At 35.6% G+C, this 18136-nt stretch overlaps 1 protein-coding gene and 1 pseudogene across 1 annotated transcript in view; both read right to left on the bottom strand.

The window, feature by feature from the left end:
* The window catches only part of SHOC1 (shortage in chiasmata 1), an 89071-nt gene that overhangs the window by 57181 nt on the left and 13754 nt on the right, over positions 1–18136 (bottom strand). The window contains exons 4-9 of the mRNA XM_067743661.1: positions 17895–18079; positions 10673–10838; positions 10357–10468; positions 9276–9426; positions 8222–8323; positions 7008–7116 (exon numbers count right to left, since the gene is read on the bottom strand). Coding sequence (XP_067599762.1) covers positions 7008–7116; positions 8222–8323; positions 9276–9426; positions 10357–10468; positions 10673–10838; positions 17895–18079 — 825 coding nt within the window. The remainder of the gene's footprint in view (positions 1–7007; positions 7117–8221; positions 8324–9275; positions 9427–10356; positions 10469–10672; positions 10839–17894; positions 18080–18136) is intronic.
* LOC137227564 (heterogeneous nuclear ribonucleoprotein K pseudogene) lies at positions 1459–3173 on the bottom strand (annotated as a pseudogene).

Raw genomic sequence — 18136 nt, 5'->3', positions numbered from 1 at the left:
TCTCAGGAAGTGACAGGTCCTAAAGTTTAGTTCAAGTCCTTCAGTCTTGTGTGTGAGTGAGTGATGTCTGTCTGTTTGTGTGTTTTGGGTGCTGAGGAGAGAAGGAAGTATGTACGACGAGCAGTGTAAATCAGTAAATACTGCTTATTAGTAGGTATGAAGTTATTAGCCTTGGTAGGGAAGAGACCATTAATTCACGAACCCTTTAATCTATGCCCCAAACCTCCCACTCCCTCCTAAGTGAGAATTGTATTTTGTTTCTCTGTTCATATGGAGCATACATGAGCATGCTAATTGTAGGTACTGCTAGTTAAATTGACAGTTCTGAGTAGTAGCAGACAACTAAGTCTTACGTCTAAACCATCCAATTTACCCACATAATCAAAAAATCTGGCATGTGGTGGCAATATTTGAGAATCTAGACAATTCTTCAACCTTACCAAGGTCTCTTTGACAACTAGACACCTCATATTGTAGGCGATTATTTTAAAGTGAAAGGAAGAGAAAATATTTAGGCAAGCCATGTTCAGCAGAAGACAATAATATAGACAAATATTCTCATTCCTTTTTTTTTGGCTGCACTGCGTAGCATAAAGCTATCTTAGCTCTCCAACCAGGGATGGAATCCGTGCCCCCTGCAGTGGAAGCGTGGAGTCTTACCCACTGGACCGCCAGAGAAGTCCCTATTCTCATTCTTAATGGAGCTTTTTGAAGATATGTCTGAATTTGATATCTTCTTTGTTCATGTATAGAAATATATTCACGATTCAGTAATCAGTGTGGAAATAAAGACATAATGCCACACAGACTTTTCTTTTTAGCACCATAAAATCTAGCATAGAGTTTTACATGTAGCAGGAACTCAGAATATTTGTTAACTGGGCATACCTCCAGCCAAAATGTTGTGTTCTGAAATAAAAGTAATTAGGGCCATAAAAGCAAATTAAGAGTATAATAACATTACATATTATTTTTCCTTTGTTTTTTTTTAAAACACTTTTTCTCTTTGTTTTTAGTTTCACAGTTGAGGTGTAAATCTATTTTTTAAATAGGGATTTTTAAGTTTTTGTATTCATGAACCAATGGAAACTATTTACATTTCGCCAGTGATGAGACAATTCCTTTAAGTTGTTTCAAATGGCCCTGGAACCTTTGGCTAATCTATTTATTTATTTTTTAGGTTCACTAAATTTATTTTAAAAATCATAAAACGTGTCTTACAAAAGAGCATTACATTCTGCACACTGCTCTGACTAGATGCCAGGGACATGTGGACTATTTCCTCCCTGTCCCACCCCGCAAATGTTACAGTGACCACAAAGCAAAGTGTTCGCAATAATTACATGGGGGGATTTTTTTTTAAACCACCACCAACAAGCAAAATTTAAAATTCACTCACTCTGCTGCTGTTTCAAAATTTCAGGGTTTTTGCACACCCTCCCCCACCCCCCATCCGTTTGTAAGGAACTGAAACATTACATCTGGTGAACAGCAAAGATTTCACTACACCTCAAATGCAGAACACCTATGAAGCAGAGGAATGTTGGCTTTTTAAACAAAAGCAGATAAAAAAAAAGATGCAGGACTCCTTCAGTTCTTCACTAATCTTAGAAAAACTTTCCAGAATACTGCTTCACACTGTTCTGCAGCAAATACTGTGCATTCTGTATCTGGTCCCGTGTTCCTGTAATGGTAATGATCTGATCTTCGGACGCTTCTAAAGGCTCATCAATTTTGATCGAAGCTCCTGACTCATGACGGGTTTGTTTAATCCACTGACTACCTTTGCCAATAACAGATCCAGCCAGATCTTTGGGAACAGTTACTTGTGTAGTTATAATAGGTCCACCAAGATCACCATATGAGCCACGACCCCCAGCATAGGAATAATCACATCCAGAGCCACCTTGTGGTTCATAAGCCATCTGCCACTCTGATGGGCTCCATGTATCTACTGCAGAGTCCCAGGTTTCATCAGCACTGAAACCAACCACGCCATCATAACGGTCTCCAGGTCTCCCTCTTCTGTCATAGGCCATTAGATCTCCTTCTCCAGGTGGTGGTGGTGGAGGAAGAAGAAGATTCTGAGCTCTGCCACCACCCGGGCCCCCTCGTCCAGGAGGAGGTGGAGGAGGTCCTCGGCGAGGGCTCCTATCATCATCATCTCTTCTGGATGGAGGCATGGGATGCCCACACTGACCAGGAGGTATTCTGTCAAAACCACCTTTTCCCCACATGGGAAACCCACGGGACATCCACAGCGGTCATCAAACATCATTGTAAAACCATCATAATCATAGGTTTCATTGTAAAAATTGGGATCATAAGGCTGAGCACGTCCTTTGATGGGAGACTCTGATATAAGATCAAGGATGATCTTTATGCACTCTACAACCATATCAGGTTTTCCTCCAATAAGAACGACTCTGTCAGTGGAATGAGGACAACATTCCTGGAAAAGCTTGATTGTTGTCTGAGTGTTCTCTCGAAGTTCTTTGATTTTAGCACCTTTGACCTCAATAATTCCTCCAGCCAGACTCTGATGGATCAACAGTCTCAATTCGCAGTCAAAGTCACTTCCTTTATAGTGTTGGTAATTTAAGCATTACACAGCATCAGATTCGAGCGGGAGCTGGCTGGTTGCAGTGGGTGATGGCAACTGCAGGCCCTCTTCCAAGGTAGGGATGATTTTCTTCAGAATTTCTCCAATTGTTTCAATATCAGCACTGATACTCAATATGCGCTTGGGGCCAGTGCTGTCTGGGACTGAAACACTGGCATTGTAGTCTGTACGGAGAGCCTTAATATTCTTGCCTCCTTTTCCAATCACTTCCCCAGGATTCTTGCTCTGAAGCAGAATGCGTAATTCAACCCTCTCATCAGTGTTTCTAGATCTTTTAAAAGCTTGTTCATCTTCCATATCTTCAGCAGGGCGTTTACCAAATTCGCCATTGGTTCCGGTGTTGGGAAAGGTTTCCTCTGGCTGTTCAGTTTCCATTTTCTTGTATTAAAGGGACACAACAATCAGTTATTAAATATATCCTTGCAGGGCAGAAATGAAGTGTTCTGGGCGGGACCAACTGACACCCTAGTGCTGCAGTAGCCAGGCAAGGCTACTGTCCCTATGCCGTCCCTATGCTGCCTCAGCCGGTCACAGCTAGACAGAGAACGAGTGTAGGGTTTTAAGAAGCGTAACGCTTTGAACGAGTGTAACGCTTTGAACGAGTGTTAGAAGTCTTTTTGTTCGTTTCTTTTTATGGCTGAGTAATATTCCATTGTATATATATATGCCACATCTTCTTTATCCATTCATCTGTCAATGGACACATGTTGCTTCCATGTCCTGGCTATTGTAAATAGTGCTGCAATGAACATTGTGGTACATGACTCTCTTTTTTTTTTTAAACATCTTTATTGGAGTATGATTGCTTTACAATAGTGTGTTAGTTTCTGCTTTATAACAAAGTGAATCAGTTATACATATGTCCCCATATCCCTCCCTCCCACCCTCCCTATCCCACCCCTGTAGGTGGTCACAAAGCACCGAGCTGATCTCCCTGTGCTATGCGGCTGCTTCCCACTAGCTATCTATTTTACATTTGGTAGTGTATATATGTCCATGCCACTCTCTCACTTTGTCGCAGCTTACCCTTCCCCCTCCCCGTACCCTCAAGTCCATTCTCTAGTAGGTCTGCGTCCTTATTCTCATCTTGCCCCTAGGTTCTTCATGACCATTTTTTTTTTTAGATTCCATATATATGTGTTAGCATACGGTATTTGTCTTTCTCTTTCTGCCTTACTTCACTCTGTATGACAGACTCTAGGTCCATCCACCTCACTACAAATAACTCAGTTTCGTTTTTTTTATGGCTGAGTAATATTCCATTGTATATATATGCCACATCTTCTTTATCCATTCATCTGTTGATGGACACTTAGGTTGCTTCCATGTCCTGGCCATTGTAAATAGACATGACTCTTTTTGAATTATGGTTTTCTCAGGGTATATGCCCAGTAGTGGGATTGCTGGGTCGTATGGTAGTTCTATTTTTAGTTTTTTAAGGAACCTCCATAATGTTCTCCATAGTGGCTGTATCAATTTATATTCCCACCAACAGTGCAAGAGGGTTCCCTTTTCTCTACACATGTACATATATACACTACCAAATGTAAAACCGATAGCTAGTGGGAAGCGGCCGCATAGCACAGGGAGATCAGCTCGGTACTTTGTGACCACCTAGAGGGATGGGATAAGGAGGGTGGGAGTGAGGGAGAAGCAAGAGGGAAGAGATATGGGGATATATGTATATGTATAGCTGATTCACTTTGTTATAAAGCAGAAACTAACACATCATTGTAAAGCAATTATACTCCAATGAAGATGTTAAAAAATAAAATAAAATAAAATAACACTGCTATTTAAAACACCAAAAAAAAGTCGTTTTGTTCTAACTTTGGCAAATCATAATACACAGATAAGACAAGTTTCATAAATTCTCATTAGATATTTGAATTATAACAATAAGTAGGTATATGACTTGTGTGATTAAAGAGTTTACTGCAGTTTAAGTAAATACTTTCAATATCAGATTGAAATTCAAGATTATACTAATTTCAGCTAGTTTTTGTTTCTAACTGCCAATCTGCCTTAACAGATGGATTAGGGTATATGGAGTAAAAACAAGAGTAAAAGAGCACACAAAAAAAGAAGTACACGTCCTGCAAATAAACGCCTTGCACCTTAACAAAGGGATTAAAAATATTTAAACCAATTATAGATAGTTTCTGTACTCATCCCATGCTATTTTTTTAGAGTTCATATCTGATATGGGCAGTTCTAGTTCATGGTAGAGTTCTGTATAGCACAAATTTACCCCCCAAAGGAAATACCTCTTTGCCAGAAGATGAAGATAATTGGGGCCCTCAAAGTCAGGCTCCTCCATCTTATGCTGTGACACCTTCCTGAGACCATTAATAGAAGCCTGAGCAGCTAGTGATGAGATGCTCCAGTTGCTTCCAGTAATCCAAGAGCATTCTCCTCTGGCAGATCAGCCAATCACAGCTAAGAACTCAAAACCCAGCACACAGTGTCCACTCTGGGAATAATTTATTAGAGACTTGGAGATGTTCCTTAAAATGTGTTATTTTAGGACATACTAAGTTCCAGGATTACAGTGGGGATAAAGGGGGTTGTACTGGTTATGTTCTTAGTTGTGTAACTAGCATAAGAAGTAGGGGAATGAGGTGACTTTATTCCAGGATGGCAGACTAATCTAACATAAAAAACATTAAATTACAGGTATGCTGTATGGTATAAGATAGCAGTCAAAGCTATCTCAGACTCAGAGGACAAAGATGCTGGGCTATTAAGCTATGCAACTTTGGCTCAAACTAGAATACAATGATCTAACCCTGCAGTATAAATTCTGAGAAGATTACAGACCATCCTGGGCTGTACTGAACAGATTTGTGGCTCAGTATTTGGTTCTACGTATCTGGTTTCCCCAACACCAGTACCACATTGATACAGGTAAAGAAGGTCAGTGGATGTCCTCTGTTAGAGAGGGGATGTGATCTCTGGTACTCCTAGGGAAGTAAGTTGAAAGCCAAATCTATTGTTCAACCACTGAACACACTGCTCTGTTATCCTTGGCTCTTCCTGGTCAGAGAGGTATGACAAATCTTTTGGAAGACCCCAAAACAACCCTATGAGGTATGTACAATTATTATCCCAATATTACAGATAAGGAAACTGAGGCACAGGGCAATGAAGATCACAGAGAGTTAATGATACAGCCAGGCAATCTGGCTCTAGTTCAGGGCTCTTAACTACTTATTATGGGCTGAATTTGTCCTCTCCAAAATTCATATGTTGAAGCCCTAACTCTCTGTACCTTAGAATGACTGTATTTGGAGCTAGGGCCTTTAAAGAGGTAATTAAGTTAAAACGGGGTGATTAGGGTGGGCTCTAATCCAAATAACTGGTATCCTTTTAAGAAGACGGGATTAGGACATTGACGTGCATGGAGGAAAGACCACATGAAGACAAAGGGAGGGGCTTCCCTGGTGGCGCAGTGGTTGAGAATCTGCCTGCCAATGCAGGGGACATGGGTTCAAGCCCTGGTCCGGGCAGATCCCACATGCTACGGAGCAACTAAGCCCGTGCGCCACAACTACTGAAGCCTGTGCGCCTAGAGCCCGTGCTCCACAAGAGAAGTCGCGATAGTGAGGCCCGCGCACCACAATGAAGAGTGGCCCCTGCTTGCTGCAACCTAGAGAAAGCCCTCGCACAGAAACGAAGACCCAACACAGCCAAAAATAAATAAATTAATTAATTAAAAAGCAAGTTTAAAAAAAAAAAAAGACAAAGGGAGAAGACAGCTATCTACAAGCCAAGGATAGAGGCCTCAGAAAGAATCCAATCCTGCTGATACCTTGATCTTGGACTTCCAGCCTCTAGACTGTGAAGAAATAAGTTTCTGTTGTTTAAGCCAGCCAGTCTATGGTATTTGTTATGGCAGCCCTAACAAACCTATATACTGCTACACTGTATTTCATGGTAGTGAGTGACAATAGAGGCAGTGTCATTGGTAAGCATCCACTGGCAATGTTCTAAGCAGATTATTTAAATTTTAAATTTAAAATTAAAATTTTTAAGTTGTTTATATTTAATGGTAATATATTCACATTCGAAATACTAAAAGTATAAAAGAGCCTAGCTTGATCACTTACTACCTCCTATATTGCCAGGTTACCCAGTTTCCTTCTGGGCTCAACCAACAGTACCTGATTTTTGTGTGCCCTTCTAAAGATATTCTATGCATATAAAAACAATTATGTACATATATATTCATATATTCCCTTCAGTTGCTTACTATGAACACCATTTAATCTCTTACATTCTTTTTCACAGAGCTATCTGGGAAATTGACTTTACATGGAGAGATTTAATTAAAGATTGCTTCTTCTGAATTGCAATTTGAGTTCTAGATTTAATCTTTACTTACATTTTACAAGCAGGAGAAGATGGAAATTTCTGAAGTTCTGCACATAATGAATTCACTGAAGAATGTTGGTTTGTTAGGTGTAGATGAGTTAATGGCATTTCTAACTCTACTAGAATATATAAAAATTAAAAAAATCATGTTACATAAACATTGAATAAAATTATGTATAATTCATAACTTTTTGTAAGCAACTATTATGTTTGATCATTGTGTTACAACAGAAATTTTCAATCAAAAGAAATTTGGGTTGTTTGAAACACAAAATAACAGTTTTAAATTTCCATCTATATAAAGGATTACACATATACCACATGGTGTCTCAACTATATACTAGTGATTTTTAAAAAATACATTGGCAACTAAACTTTATTGTTTACTATATAAGATAAATTCTAAGACTTTATGTGTAATAATGTTTACAATTCTGACAACTTATGTTGTCAGTACCTAAGAGGTAGTACTATTGTTGTCAGTACTTAAGAGGTAGTACTATTTTTATCTCCATACTAAATACTGGTGATGTTAAACAAATAGTATTAATAGACAGTAATTTTTTACCTTACAAAGTATGGAGTCTAGGTGGCCTAGCACAGAGTTATATCTTTTATAGGGTGGGCTTGAAAAACTAATCCTCATTTATCATAAGTAGTCAGTGTGTTTCTGTCACTTTCATAAATAAAGCAGTATACTTCCAAATAGATGATTAACATGATCAGATATAAATGTAACTAAATAACAGCATCATCAACATAGTTAGGGAGCAATACAATCTGGCATTACACTGGAACAAGAGATGATTCTGAGATTCCAAATTTGGTAGGATAGTGATAGTAACAATAATGATGGGATTGCTTTGGGGATTAAAAAGTTAAATTTACAAAAGTATAACAAGGGTCAGCAAGACTGCTAATACTGAGGTAAAATATAAAGTTCTTTTTAACTGAGCTATAAAATTACAAGATTTCTATTTTTAATATTAATGCTATTTCCTCCATTCCTCTTCCTCAATCTTTGTAAATCTCCTCTTTTGATGCTAGGATGTTAATGATAGTAACAAATGTAAAGGGGTAGATAAAAGAACAACTTGGCTTGCAATAATCAAATTTTAAACATGAAAACTGTCTCATAGTAGACTTTATATGTGAATGTATTGTACTTTTACATCATATATAGGTATCCCCTGATAAGCTTCATGATTTATTCAAAATTTCTACCTGGTTCCTTGTACTCTGATTCACATTGACTTTGAATGGCCAAAATTTCTGTGGAGCTGCATTTTATATCCTCAATGTAAATTCCATGCTTGATAGTAAGATCTGGGGAAAAAAAAAAAAGGAAAAAGCCTACTACCAGCAAAAGTACTATGATATTAGTTTTTCTGTAGTCTTGTTCATTCTTCAGTGGCAATGATTCTGAGGAGTCATTTAGTACACCATCAGGGCCAAGTGAAGGCAGGGAGTGTAGCACCACAGTCATTCAGTACATTCACCTGTCCTTTTCCATTACCATGCATAGATTTGTGTCCTTCTAACAAGCCCATGGGCCACCTGCAGTTTTGAGCTCTGCTAGACTTTCAAGTTCTGGTATAAATTTGATCTATTTACTTAGGTTGGCTTTTCATTACCTTGCTTGACTTGTAGGCTCATCAGTAATCCCCTGATTTACTCTTGTCTGCAAGAATTCCTTCAAGTCTGTTGATGGCAAGCATCCCTATTCTCAATGGATATCACAAATCCCCCTTCACTCCTCCCTAATGTTATTTATCTTCGATTATTTCAACTGGAATGTATGAGAGGACAGTTAAACATTTGGGCTCAAATTATATTAAAAGACTTCGACAATATTTACTAGTTTAACCGGGAAGAAACCATCTAAATTCTAGGTTATGACTCTCCCAGTCATCTGATTCCATGAATCATAACCTTACTCTGAGCTTCTAAAGTCAGCATAGAAGTTGTTAGTGCTTTGTCACTATGTATAAGAAAATAACTCAAAAAAATTAATACAGTCATACGTGTTTTAGCTCTATTTTTATAATTATCTTGAAATGTTAAATTAATTTCAGAGACATTTTAAGCTTGCAAGTGTATAAAGAGGAGACAATGAGAAAAGTGTCTTATCAATAATAATTTTGAGATTTCGTTGTGCAAATTTACGGGACACTTAAAAAATCTGAAGGTTCAGAAAAAAGTTTAATGAACAAGAATTTTTATAACAAACATTATTAAGTAGTTCTAACAAGTAATAGATTTTAAATTTAACTCTCACCTCTTCTGAAAAGCTTTTCATTTTCATCTACATAATTTATCATTTCTGGCATTAAGTTTAATGACTCCTTCAGTTCTGAGAGTGATGGAATATCAACTTCTTGTTTGAGGCTTGCAGATATTAAGAATTCACACTCAGGAAAAACGGATGCCTGAAATAACATATAGGTAAAACTAGTTTTTAGTGAGGTTTTCCAAATAAATATTTCTGAGTTCATAAATAGATACATTTGCTTAATTGGTGTACCAAATTTTAAACTAAACCCACACTCAAAAACTTTAATGCTCTGCATACATTTTATTTAAAAAGTAAGTGTAGCAGCCAAAAAAATATATTACAAGCAATGTTCTCTCTGAGTAATATCCTTCATGGCCACCGATTACATTAGTGACATACAATATCCCTAGATGCAGAAGTATCTTCTTTCATGTTAATAACAAATTTTCAAAATTCTAAATTAAAAACAATCACTGCAGCAAATGAGAGCTGGTGAATGGAGAAGTAAAAAGAGCAGATGGAATGGAATGGATCTTTACTGCATTCCACAGAATTTATTTCTCTTTCATTCCTACAGAACTGGATTCTTCAACAAGTGAGACTGTATGTGCATAACTCTCAGAATTAACAGGGGAGGAAGAGGGAGACTGGAGAAAAGGGGCTAATAGGTGAATTAATTTTTTTACCATGTGTGTTAAAGTTTTTAGTAAAAAGAAAAAAAAACCTTTAAATGCCTTAAGACCAATATGTATATGACCACTTAATGTCCCATACCAGGTATATTGATTAAAATTACAAAACAATTCCCTATATCTGGGCTGTACACCAGACCAATTAAATCAGAATATATCTGAGTAGGATCCAGGCTTCAGAATTTTATTAAAATTTATCAAGTACTTCCAATGTGTAGCCAAGGTTTAGACCACTGTCTCTGAAGTAAATTTGACTCTTTAATTGATACACGCTCAATCCGTTATCAAGTCTTTTTAACTTGACAATAGTAAATGGCCAATGTATATTACTACATCTTGTAAAAGTGTGATTTACTAACTTTTATTTAAAAATTACTGAAAGCAAATATTACAGCTTCATTTAAACCTACTGTATCTTCTAGCTTCTCCTGACAAAAGTTCTCTTTATCCATGTAAAAATCTTCCACAAAACCTTTCATATCTCCTTGAAAAGAGAAACACTCCCTTAACAAAAAAATAAAACATTAAATTAGTGTTTACTAAAAGCAAGGTACATACCAAATGTAGTTAATCAAAATACATAGTGATTAAAATTAGAGTTGAGGTAAACAATGATAAAATACTATGATTGATAACATCTAGACTTGTGAGCATACAAAGAATATTTTCTTCTCTTAAAAATATTCACAACACTGGGCAACTAAGTACCTGAGAAAATCAGCTTCTGTGAACATCTGTCCTTTGAAATCCAACAGGGGATCCTTTACCAAAAATAGTTTTAGCCTACTCAACAGAGTATGCGAAGTTGGTAGCTGACTTCTATAGGTCATCAAATTATTTACAAAAATTATTTCTTCATCATCAATATACAAATCTGAAAATAAATAAGAAATATAAAGGAAGAAGAAGAAATCTAAAAGTTATACAAAAGGATCTAGATAGTTACTGTAGTCAGCCATTGATACAGTCGGGGTTTTCAAACGCATTTTAAAAATTTATTTATTTATTTATTTAAAGTATAGATGATGTACAATATTATATAAGTTACAGGTGTACAATATAGTGGTTCATAATTTTTAAAGGTTATACTCTATAGTTATTATAAAATATTGGCTATATTCCCTGTGTTGTATAATATATTGTTATAGCTTATTTTATACATAATAGTCAAACACATTTTAAATTCTCTAGTTCCTCACTGTACCGTGCAAATAAATCATGTAGCATAGTACTGGTACACAGGCAGAAGCTCAATAAAATGTAACATTATTTAGTACACTGAGTAGTAACCAAATGTCCTGAAAGAGTTGTAAAGGCTCATATTTTTTTCCAACAAAATTAATGTAATCAATGGAGGAAAACATCTTGTGGTCTTATGCCTCAAAACAGCCAGGGTTAGCCTCAGCAAGATTGTAAAGAAATAAAAGCATTTGACTTCTGCTGACCCTAGTGTTTTCTTCTCTGTAAGATTTTATCTCTTAAGGTCTCCAATTCATCCCCAGAGACTGACATGTAGGGAATGGAGATGGTCTAAAAAGCCTATAAATGAGGCCAACTCTGATTCTAGCACGCTAAGGTTGTTCAAACATGTTTGTTATAAAATTAATTACAATGGAAGCTGTGTAGTGAAGTATCTACTAGAGAAGTGTGACACAGCTTGCATATTAGGAAACACGACTGCTAACAGTTAATTGTTGGAAAAGCTTTCTCCTCTCTATCCCCACCCTATCATGTTTGGGCCACTTTAGAATCTTAGCTAACAGTGTCAGTGCTTTAGCAGTTTCTAGGCCCAGAAGAGAACATAAAACCTACTCCCATTCCTCAATAATCTCTGAGTGGAAAAAGAAAGAGGAAAATATAAACTCAGATGAGGAACTACTCAGAAAACCAAGCTCCCCAAAGCGAAAGCCACCTTGAAGGGGAAGCAATGGTCTCTTGTTTTGGGCAGTGGCCTTTCAGTTAAGTAATTTTAGAATGGTATGAGAGAAGGATAGCATGAAGTGATGTCTCCCATGACCAGTTACATCACTGGTATACATGTGCTTAATAAATATGTGGTGTAGAGTAGAGAGGCAGGGACCATCTCTTTGCCTAGTGCTAACTTAAAATACCAAAAGAGAACTTGTTGTGTAAGCTAGCCTCCTAAGAGATTGTTCATCTGTTTATTGGAACCTGTTAAGTTCTTGACAATCCTGTGGCCAAGAGCTTCCCACGCATGATACACAGCAGAAAGCTATCCAAAATCAGGTCCATGTCTAAGCAGGGTTTAGCTGAGACGATTTAAAGACGGTTTGTTCGTAAATCCATTCCGTAAGTGCTAATGAAGTCATGTTAACAGTAAAAACCCAAACAGCATTCATTTATATCCCCATCTCCACCTTCCACTTTCAAACACAGCCCCTCTAGCCGTCTTTCCTTCCTACAGGCTCATCCTGGTATTTCTGGGAGTCCATGAGGATGCCTCATATCAGTTATGAGGTCTTGTTTTCTAACCACCTTTTTTTTTTTTTAACATCTTTATTGGAGTATAATTGCTTTACAACTGTGTGTTAGTTTCTGCTGTATCACAAAGTGAATCAGCTATACGTATACATATATCCCTCTTGTGTCTCCCTCCCACCCTCCCTTTCCTACCCCTCTAGGTAGACACAAAGCACCGAGCTGATCTCCCTGTGCTATGTGGCTGCTTCCCACTAGCTATCTATTTTACATTTGGTAGTGTATGTATGTACATGCCACTCTCTCACTTTGTCCCAGCTTACCCTTCCCCCTCCCCGTGTCCTCAAGTCCGTCCTCTACGTCTGCGTCTTTATTCCTGCCCTGCTCCTAGGTTCTTCAGAACCATTTTTTTTCTTTTTAGATTCCATATGTATGTGTTAGCATATGGTATTTGTTTTTCTCTTTCTGACTTATTTCACTCTGTATGACAGACTCTAGGTCCATCCACCTCACTACAAATAACTCAATTTCTCTTTATGGCTGAGTAATACTCCACTGTATATATGTGCCACATCTTTATCCATTCATCTGTCGATGGACACTTAGCTTGCTTCCATGTCCTGGCTATTGTAAATAGAGCTGCAATGAACATTGTAACCACCTTTTTCTGTTGGAGCCACTTGAGGGCAGCATCACACCACAACTAATGTTCTTTATAACTATCAAAGGTTTTACTAGGGGTGTTACTTCCTTATATTCTATGAAATCCAGCATACCCTGGATTTCTTACCTTATTACCACTAGTATATGTACCAACACAGATATGAGGAGACTGTTTTCCTCTATTGTAGAGGAGTGTTAAATTGTCATGAGGAAACAAAATTTTGGCTAGTTAACTATGAAAAAAAGCAGAAGGAAAGAGGTCTACTGACAGGAAAGAAGATAGGGTTATTCTTTGCAGAAGATACTTTTTTCTACTTAGAAAACCCAAGATAACGAAATGAAACAACTGAGTTCACTAAAGTGTCTGATAAAAAATTATAAAATCAATGGTTTTCAAATATATATATATAAACCTAGTCAAAAATTAACGGAAAAACTCGTTCATGACGGCCACAAATATGCAAATATTGAGGAATAAACATAACAAAAATGTGCAGAAAGTATATGGAGGAAACCATAAAATGTTAGTGAGGAGCATTATCAATCAATCAATCAATCAATAAACTTGAAGAAAAGGCAAGATAAACCGTTTTCCTGGCTAAAAAGACTAACTATGGTAAAAATTCTAAAAGGTACCAATAACATTTCGATATCTCAAGTGGTCTGTCTTGGAACTTGGAAAACTGATTACAAAGTAAGTCTGGAAGAATATAGACGTGAGACTAGGAAAAAAATGAGGAGACTATTAATACATGTTACACTAGTGTATTAAATAGTTAAAACTGTATGATACTGACACAGTAATAGGTAAATCAATAGAACATAATAGAAAATCCAGAAACAAACAGTAATGTGGATGAGGATTTGGCATATGATGTAAGTGGTATTTCTAATCAGTGGGGAAAGGAAAGAGTATTCCATAAACAATATTGGGAAAACTGCCAAAACATTTAGGAAAAAATTTTTTTATTTTTACTTTTAAACATATGCTAAAATCTTGAAGAAAACCTCAAACAAAATATGAATAAATATTTATTTAATCCAAGGAAGAATTTTCTCAGTATTAAAAACAATGAAAGAAATCATAAAGGAAACACTGACAGGACTGGTTAGGTTCAAATTAAATATATTTGGGGTTATTGATATCTTTGATACATAAAGATAAAATATAAGAATAGAAAAAGAGACAAAGAAGAGAATCATCTCACAACATAAAAATATGCAAATGAACACTAAACACCAGTAATTTTAAAAATGCAAGTAAAAATATAATTTTTTGCCCATCACATTGGATAAATGTATTACAACATCAATAGTAATGATGATAAGGCTGGCATGAATAGGGTATTCTCATACCATGCTAGTGGACGTATAGCCAAAAAATGCTTACATCAATAATTTCATTTCCAGAAATTCACTCTAAGGAAATAATTGGAAGTGGAAACATAATGCAAAAAATTAAGAAACAGAAACCTCATTAAATAGAATTGGGAGATGATCAGGGGAAGCTCTCATGCTCTGCTATGATAGCAGAGCCCAACAGAAGGAAGACGCCTCTTTTTTCCTGGCAAGGACTCAGCCAATGAAAAGCCATAGACTCTTTGTTTACTATAGCCCTCCCAACTTCCTTTTCCCATCTATAAAAGAGTTCCCCTGTTGCTGGGCAAGGACTTACATGTGGCTCACCATGGTTGCAGACCTGGAATTGTAATTCTCTGCTGATCCCAAATAAACCCATCTTTGCAGGAGAAATATCTGGCAATCTATTTATTTCAGGTCAACAATACATTTAGGAACGTACTTTAAATTAAAAACAACATTAATTGGGAAATCTATAATACATGAATAAGATTAAAAGCTGCAGTAATTAAAAGCCATGATTTGGAAGAAAACTTAAATATATGGTGAAATGTTTCCAAAATACTGTTAACATTTAAAAATACTATAAGGCATATACAATAAGATCACAATAGTAAAACAATTTTGTTTAGATTATAGAATTATAAGTTTTTAGTAAAGGGACATTCTATATACTTAAGATGTAGGAAAACATAAAATTCATTAATAAAATTTTAAATGAATGAGGACTGATAAAATTCAGTCCTCATTCATGATCAAAAGCTTAGCAAACTCGGAATAGAAGAAGCTTCCTCAACCCAATAAAGTATGTAAGTTTTTCTAACGTTTCGCCATTGAAAATGATGTAAACATTGAAATAATATTTATATCATTTTTAATGGTGAAACAAAGTATTTCCTTTACTATCCAAACAAGACAAGGATGGCAACTATTACTGCTTCTATTGAACAATGTACTGGAGATCCTAGCCAGCATAGTAATACCACAAAAGATATAAATGTCGTAAAGGGAGAAACAGATGTCTAATGAAATCACTATCTCAAAGAGAGTCTTCCCACGTTCACTGCAGCATTATTCACAATAGCCAACAACCTAAGTGTCTGTTGAGAGATGAATGGGTAAAGAAAATGTGATACACACACACACACACACACACACACACACACATGCACACACACAGGGAATATTGTTCAGCCTTGAAAAAGGAAATCCTTCCATTTGCAACATGAATGAAACTGGAGGGCATTATGCTAAGTGAAATAAGTTAGAGAACAACCAAAACTACCACATGGTATCACTTATATACAGAATCTAAAAAAATTTTTTAATTAAAAAATAAAAAGCCAAACTCATGGAAACAGAGAGTAGAATGGTGGTTGCCAGGGTCTGGAACTGGGGTGTGGGGGAAATAGAAAGAGGTTGGTAAAGGGTACACACTTGCAGTTATAAGTAAATAAGGTCTGAGGATCTAACGTATAACATGGTGATTATAGGTGATAATACTGTAGCGTTTAAATTTGCTAAGAGAGTAGAACTGAAGTGTTCCCACCAAAAAAAAAGAGTAGAAAAAATAAGGTAAATATGTGAGGTGATGGATGTGTTAATTAACTTGATGGTGGGAATCCTCTCATAATGTATACATATATCAAATCATTACATTGTACACTTTAAATACATTACAATTTTATTTGTCAGTTATACCTCTATAAAGCTAAAATACATGTGGGTGGTTGATGAAGCTAGGGGGCTGCTGCTTTTTATTATAAACATTGAATAACTATTTGACTCTCTAAACTATGTACATGTACTATTTTTAAAAATTAAAAATTTGTATTTATTTATATATTCCTGGGATGTCTAAAAGGATATTCATAAAAATGGTTACATTTATTGACAAATAATATGTGAATATTATAGAAAAATTAGTACATATGAACAAACCAACAAATAATAAAAAAAATACCCACTGTTTTTATGTCTTAAAGAAATATGTTTGGAATTAACTTATTATTTAGTAATAACTATATTTCTTATAAGACAGAGCAAATTTACAGTATCAATTGAATCTCAAAGTATAATACATTCCTTTAAATTTAGACAGTGAGACCAAAGTATCTATAAATCTGGTAGCAATCAATATAACTGCAAGGAAAATAAACGGAATTGTAAATTTAAATTTATTAAGTGACGTCAAATGACACAGGACCCTTAAGGAGATATAGGATATGGACAATTCATATGTATTTGGGAAACTCAAGCATATTTTCATTCAGTGTATAATAGTTAAAGAAGCTTCTGGTTCTAGCTGATGACAGATATTATGAAATTTGCCAATAGATGCTTCTAGCTTGACACATTAATATAATAACAGCTGTGGTTGGGTAGCCTGTTATCTTTTACAAATCATATCTTTACATGTATGTATATATAATTTGATCCCCACAAAATTGTTTATAAGAAATTAAAAGAATGAACTAAAAGAAAGAAATTATAGAAGAAAATTGAAAACCATAAACTTTTTAATAACTGTCAAAATTGTACCACTTTTTAAGAGTAGATTTAGACTATGATCAAATCTTCTGACTCCAAATTCAGGCTCTTCCTATTATAGCATGCTCTCAAGTTTAGTCTTTAATGCAATCTCTATCTTCTCAAACTATAAGAGGGATTTAACTCTCTCTATATCACACACATATTTGCCAACACTAAAAATTTTATACACCATTTATGTATCTACATAAAAACAATACTAAAAGAACCAAATTATTTTTCATGTTCAAGCTAAAGCATATCTTAAATGATAGTAGCAATTATATAATGGAGACATAAGTTTTTCAATATAAAAAGGGAATAGGTTGTTATACATACAAGAAAGGTAGTTCTCAGCAAGTTTTTACACAGTTGGAAAAATTTATCACCCTTTAGTAAGATGAGAGATTTGGCATATAGTTTGGATAAAATGTATCTTTAATTATTACTTACTGTAAATTTGTAAAAACAGAGTGAATTTCTTGACCTAATTCTGCAACTTTTCTATCTCCACTTTGAATTATGGTTTCATATAAATTAGGTAAGATTGAAAATGTTTAGCATATTTGGGGAAATAAAATATAACTCTCACTTAATAATCTACTACTTTAATGTTACACCAGACTGCTGTGTCATCAGATCTGTACATAGATGCTAATATCGTTATAGCAATATGTTGTGAGCAACCTATAATCAAACCTCTGAGGCTATTCTCAAGCTCAGCACACTTAAACTCCAAAAACAACTACATTTACAAAAAGGGGATTAATATGAAAGAAAATATTTCACTAATGTGAAACTCAGAATTACAATTTTGTGGGTGAATACCCTTAGCAAAATAAAAAATTTAAAAATCCGATAAAAGAAAAAAATCACCGAAATGAAAATTTGTATATTAGTAAGAAATGTTTTATAACAATGGAAATAACAAATGTTTTACCTTGCTTCTGTGCTTGAAGTAATGGACATTCTTCTAAGCAGTTGACAAGTGTAAAGAATTCATTGTAGTCCTTATAGTTATATAAGCTGGCTTCTTCTACTTCAGTTTGGGAGTCTGGGTTTGAACTTGGAACAATTTCCTCAAATTCACAGCTAAGCTCGGTCATCATTCCTGTAACTGTTTTCCTGTGACATTAGAAAATTACTGATTTTGTGTATGTCCTATTTTAAAACATCTTTATT

The sequence above is a fragment of the Pseudorca crassidens genome, chromosome 7, assembly GCF_039906515.1.
Source record: "Pseudorca crassidens isolate mPseCra1 chromosome 7, mPseCra1.hap1, whole genome shotgun sequence".
Lineage (NCBI taxonomy): Eukaryota > Metazoa > Chordata > Mammalia > Artiodactyla > Delphinidae > Pseudorca > Pseudorca crassidens.
Note: the sequence above shows the minus strand (reverse complement) of the source record. Positions and strands in the feature narration are given on the sequence as shown.